The following is a 6,067-nucleotide window of genomic DNA, read 5'->3' on the forward strand; positions in this document are numbered from 1 at the left end:
GGCGCCCCCCTCGCGCACTTCAGAGCCTTGCGCTGCCCCCCCTTCAGCGCACCAGAGCCAGGCAGCGAGGGCGAGGCGCACTTGCGGTCCAGCTGTGGTGTGCAGGGCAGCAGAAGCTCTTTGGTGTGCGGGGGTGGGGGGGCGGGGCGCAGTTTGGCACCCCTGAGGGCCGGCGCGCCCTAGGCGAGCACCTAGTTTGCCTAGCGGGCGAGCCGGCCCTGCAAAGGTCCCAGGTTCAATCCCCGGCATCTCCAGTTAAAAAGGACCAGGCAGGAGGTGATGGGAAAGACCTTTCTCTGGGGGAAGACCTTCCTCTGCCTGAGACCCTGGAGAGCCGCTGCCAGTCTGAGTAGACAAGACTGACTCTGATGGATCAAGGACGGTCTCATTCAGTAGAAGGCATCTTCATGTTTTCATGCTTTCTTTTGTGCAGTGTTCTAGCAGAAGGTCTAAAATGGGACTTCACATGTTCAAGGCCTGGGTAAAAGCCCCTCTGTTTACATTTAACTTAAATCCTTTTATTTGCCCCAAGTCAAGCACTTTGAGGAACTGTCCGGAACAAAAAACACCGGGTGGATCTACTGAATGTCTCCAGACACTTCCTACCTCCCCTGCTTATTCCGCCGCCCCCAATTTTATTCCTTTGCTTCATATGTCCCTCACCTTTCTCCCCAGTGGGGCCCAAAATGGCTTACATCTTTCTCCTCTCTTCCATTTTATCCTCAAATCTGTGAGGTTGGTTAGGATGAGAGAGTGTGAGTTCCTGTGGCAGTGTGGAGGTTCGACCAGCCAGCCTCAACAGCCGAGCGGGAGATTCGATGCTGGGTCTCTCAGACCCTTGCCCGACACTCTGACCCCTGAACCCCAACCGATCTGGTCCCTACCTTAGCGAGCGCCTCGTCCTGCGGATCCATCTTCGCGATAACCAGACTGTGTCCTGGATCCGGAACCCGTTGCCAGCACCACAAGGGCAGGACTTTGCGGAAGAAGCTCAGGAACCTGCGGAGCAGAGAGACGTCTGCGCCTGGAGCCATCAACAAATGCTCGGCGGGGTGGGGAAGAAGGTGGGGATCAGCGCTCCCTCTAAGCTGAGTCAGTGTGAGCCAGCTCACAGTTTTCTAGCCTCCGGCTCACGCATTTTTGTCTCCGCTCAGGAAGGAGGGCTCCAGAGCAAAGTAATTGCTGCAGCAGCCAAACCGCTCGCTCACAAGTTTAATGCCAGTGGCTCACAAAGTAGAATTTTTGCTCACAAGACTCCACAGCTTAGAGGGAGCATTGGTCAGGAGCAGTGTTCCCCCTAAGCTGAGTCGGTGTGAGCCGGCTCACAGATTTTTAGCCTCCGGCTCACAATTTTTTTTGGTCTCCGCTCAGGAAGGAGGGCTCCAGAGCAAGCTGACTGATGCAGTAGCCAAAGCACAGGCTCACAACTTTAATGCCAGCTGCTCACCAGGTAGGATTTTTTTGCTCACAGGGCTTTATAGCTTACAGGGAACATTGGTGGGGGATCGGTGGCCATGCCAGCCCCAGATGCTGGGCAAGGCATCGTGGGGCAAACCCGTGTCCCCTCAACCCAAACAAATCCCTCCCCGACCCCCCCCCCCCAATGTGATGTAGCACTTACCATCCACGCTTCAGGAACACCACCACGACGGCAAGGAGGAGCAGGAACCCCACGCTCAAGAGGGCCGCCAAGTAGACCTGCCAACGGGCACCTGAAGGAGATTCCAGGGACGGGCACTGAGGTCAACCTCGCCAGCCAGTGACGGCTGCCAGTTCCTCCCTCCACCCCAGCCCATATCAGTACCTACGAGGCAGCGCCCAACACCCCCGCATGATAAAGGATCAAATTCGGCTATCGGGATTGGAGAAGGCATTCTGTTATTATTATTTTTTTGTCTTAGCCTATAATACGTTTTTATTATAGCCAGTTTGGCATAGTGGTTAGGAGCGCAGACTCTAAACTGGGAGAACCGGGCTTGATTCCCCGCTCCTCCCCTTGCAGCTACTGGATGACCTTGGGCAAGCCATAGTTCTGATAAGAGCTGTTCTTGAAAAAGAGCAGTTTCTGTCCGAGCCACCTGCCTCACAGGGTACCTGTTGCAGGGAGGGGAAGGCAAAGGAGTTTGTCAGCCGCTCCGAGACTCCGAGGTGAAGGGCGGTGTCATGATCTGGGCTGTGCCACCAGAGGCCTACTAGGCCCAGGGAGCCTGGCTAGCAGTAGGTGAGGCTGGGCCTACAACTCCCAGAAGCCCCTGAGAGGTTTTGGAGCCAAAATGGACCAATAGGAAAAGAGGAGGGCTTGGAATAAAAGATCTGGAGCAGCAGGAAAAGCTGTTCTTTCTTCCAGAGGGCGGAGCCGGAAGGAAGGCTGCTGCAAGGAAGAGGGTCTGTTATCATTCTGCACCTTGTTGTTTGACCTCCTATAAAATAAACCTTTTCCTTGTTTCACTCTGCCTGGTCCTCACGCCTGTTATTTGGCCAAAAGGGGGATCTGAAGGTCTTGGGAGGGTGCTCTGGGCCTTCTCAAGGGAGCCTGGAGCCAGAGTGGTGGCAGCGTCAGGTGACACCCCCACCTGAGCCATGATAGGCAGAGTACAAATCTAATCTCTTCTCTTCTTCTCTTATTTTCTATACTATCACCTACGGCGAATAGCTAGATAAGACCCTAAATATTCTTATTTCTTTTCCATTATCGGTTTCTTAAGAAAAGAAGTCTATTACCACCATGGCGCCCAGGGGCACCTGCCAGGGCCTTTTGTGGTGCCCATCAAGTCTTTTTAAAAAGTGGGCAGGGCCAGTGGGGACTTTTACCCAGCAAGACTTCTGACTGGCCACCGGAGATCTGATTGGTTGTGCCCATTTTTTAAATCACAATTTAGGACTGCTTTAATCCAACGCAGTCCTGATCTTATTTTCTATACTATCACCTATGGCGAATAGCTAGATAAGACCCTGAATATTCTTATTTCTTTTCCATTATTGGTTTCTTAAGAAAAGAAGTATATTACCACCATGGTGTGCAGGGGCACCTGCCAGGGCCTTTTGTGGTGCCCATCAAGTCTTTTTAAAAAGTGGGCAGGGCCAGTGGGGACTTTTACCCAGCAAGACTTCTGACTGGCCACCGGAGATCTGATTGGTTGTGCCCATTTTTTAAATCACAATTTAGGACTGCTTTAATCCAACGCAGTCCTGAATAAAACCATCTTCATCCGCCTCCTAAGGATCCAAAGAAGGAGTCCCCAACCTGCCGGCACCTTCTCTGGTGTCCGGCAAGTATAATTAGGAAGTGGCCGTGGCCAGGAAGGGCTTTTGCCCAGCAAGACTTCTGATTGGCCACTGGAAATTCGATAGGCTATGTAGATTTTTTAAAATGTTGCTTTGGCAGCAGCTGCCACCGACAACACAAAAGACCTTCAGTCTGTGACCGTAGTTATGCCGGGGCAGCCATTTTGTGACCGGCTCCGCCACCTGTGGCGTCCATTTTGTGGCTTGTTCCGTCTCCTCGGGCAGCCATTTTGTAGCAGCCATTTTGTGGCTGTACCCGCCACCCTGTCTCGGGATTCCAAAGGTGCCTGCTAGCCTCCAACGCTTGAGGGAACCCTGCCTTAGAATACGAAACAAACAGAACCTCGGACGGAACTATCCCCACCGGAGCAGGACGGCTCGCAAGAGACAGGAAACGGTCCACCCCTTTTCCACCCAGCTCGGGGTATCCCTAGTTCCTGGAGACTCTTCTCCTTTGAAAGGTCCTCGAGATCTGAGTTTCTTCTGGGGCGCAGATCCTCCACCAGCACCACGCTCCGTGTCTTCCGGCCACAAGCCGCCCAAAGCTTTTAGCGGGACAACTTGCAGCCCGCCCTCCTTACCGGGAGTGTGGAATCCGTGCACAGGAGTGGGGGGGCCTTCCCCGGCAGAGGTGGAACCCGTCATCCAGAGCTGGTAAAAAGACCCGGGCTCCAGTCCCTCCAGTGTGTAGCTCCTTCCTCCAGTGTCGACTGCAAACGGGAAGGGGGGAGAGAGGGAGAGATGGTCAGGCGCTTTAGACCAGGGGTGTCGAACTCATTTGTGATGAGGACCAGATCTGACATCAGTGAGACCTCGCCGGGCCGGGCTGTATGTGTCATAAAAGGTAATGCCAGGTAGCGGAGAGATAAACTTTATAAAGGACACAAACACAAAGCTGTTTTTTTAAAAAAACTTAAAATAAGAACATGCTTAAAACGTGAGCACTCTTGCAATATTTTGTTTCTTTAACAGTGTCTCATAAATGACACCTCTGGCTCTAAACTATTGCATCGATACTCAGAAAAGATGTGTCTTCTCATTTCACAAGTATTCCATGCTTTTCCATCAATTTCCTCAAGGAGAAACGCACTCTCATCCACTAATTTTCCAATTTTTCACAAGAGCGGGCAAGTCAAGGGGAAGGCCTCGGCCTCCCGGCCCTGTTGCTGGCCCTCCAGAGGGACTGGCTGGCCCCTGTGTGAGACGGGAGGCTGGACTAGATGGACCCTCCCTGGTCTGACCCAGCAGGGCTCTTCTGAAATCCTTCTCAGGGGAAGGCCCCGGCCTCTCTGCCCTGTTGCTGGCCCTCCAGAGGGACTGGCTGGCCCCTGTGTGAGACGGGAGGCTGGACTAGAGGGACCCTCCCTGGTCTGACCCAGCAGGGCTCTTCTGGTGTCCTTCTCAGGGGAAGGCCTCGGCCTCCCTGCCCTGTTGCTGGCCCTCCAGAGGGACTGGCTGGCCCCTGTGTGAGACGGGAGGCTGGACTAGAGGGACCCTCCCTGGTCTGGCCCAGCAGGGCTCTTCTGGTGTCCTTCTCAGGGGAAGGCCTCGGCCTCTCTGCCCTGTTGCTGGCCCTCCAGAGGGACTGGCTGGCCCCTGTGTGAGATGGGAGGCTGGACTAGAGGGACCCTCCCTGGTCTGACCCAGCAGGGCTCTTCTGGTGTCCTTCTCAGGGGAAGGCCTCGGCCTCTCTGCCCTGTTGCTGGCCCTCCAGAGGGACTGGCTGGCCCCTGTGTGAGACGGGAGGCTGGACTAGATGGACCCTCCCTGGTCTGGCCCAGCAGGGCTCTTCTGGTGTTCTTATCAGGGGATGGCCCCGGCCTCCCTGCCCTGTTGCTGGCCCTCCAGAGGGACTGGCTGGCCCCTGTGTGAGACGGGAGGCTGGACTAGAGGGACCCTCCCTGGTCTGACCCGGCAGGGCTCTTCTGAGGTTCTTATGCCGCAGGTTATGCTTCTACGGGAAGGATGCCACAGTTCCAGAGAGAAGCTATTCCGTTGCCTCATGGGAACAGCCATGAGAAACAACTGGTGGCAGGGACCTGAAGGAGGATGGATCCCGCCCATCTTCCCCCAACCACCCCGACTCCAGACAACTGTCGAGGTCTGACTCACTGGGCCCGTATTCTTTGGGGTTCCTGGAGGTGGAGAGGTTCAGGTAGATTGTGTAGTGGGTGAGGTGCCCGTGCTGATTCGCCAAGGGTATCTCTTCCCAGACGACGAGGGAGACTGTCGGGGAAACACTTTGGTCTTGCACTGCCCGGGGTCCGGCGGACGGGACTGCAAAGACAGATATCGGCCGGGGTTAGGAAAGAACAGCAAGAAACTCTGGCACAAAAATGCATTGATTAATCGGTATAATCTGACGAAAAGGACTTCGATGGGGATCGTGTCAGAGGGAAGCCCCATCAGTCTCCAGGAGAACAGTGAGATTCAAGTCCAGGAACACCTTCGAGACAGCGAAATTTTCAGGGTACGAACGTTCGGGCATCGAAGCTCTCAAAACCTGGCAATCCTCCTCAGACCCACGCTGTTGGAAAGGCTGTGGCGCGATTGGTATGTTTAAGCACTGCTGGAGGGATTGCCCCTCTATTGCTAATTTTTGGTCAAAAATCCTAGTATTGATCTGGGGTCATTTCGTAGAAAAAGAGGTGCAGGAGCTCATTAGCATAACTCATTTGCATATGCCACACCCCCTGACATCACCAGAAGTGTGTCAGAAGGCAACACCCACCGCTCAGGCTCCACTGGACTGTTTTGGATTGCTAGCTATGGGGGGGGGGAA

General features: G+C 54.4%; 1 protein-coding gene across 1 annotated transcript in view; it reads right to left on the reverse strand.

The window, feature by feature from the left end:
* LOC107120220 (interleukin-27 receptor subunit alpha-like) overlaps positions 1-5,562 on the reverse strand; it is a gene marked incomplete at its 5' end in the record, with an annotated part of 8,758 nt that extends 3,196 nt beyond the window's left edge. The window contains 4 exons of the mRNA XM_015422861.1: positions 885-999; positions 1,622-1,712; positions 3,867-3,995; positions 5,398-5,562. Coding sequence (XP_015278347.1) covers positions 885-999; positions 1,622-1,712; positions 3,867-3,995; positions 5,398-5,562 — 500 coding nt within the window. The remainder of the gene's footprint in view (positions 1-884; positions 1,000-1,621; positions 1,713-3,866; positions 3,996-5,397) is intronic.
* Between the last annotated feature and the right edge of the window lie 505 nt (positions 5,563-6,067).

The sequence above is a fragment of the Gekko japonicus genome, unplaced genomic scaffold (genome assembly GCF_001447785.1).
Source record: "Gekko japonicus isolate JY-2015 unplaced genomic scaffold, Gekko_japonicus_V1.1 scaffold7270, whole genome shotgun sequence".
Taxonomy (NCBI): domain Eukaryota; kingdom Metazoa; phylum Chordata; class Lepidosauria; order Squamata; family Gekkonidae; genus Gekko; species Gekko japonicus.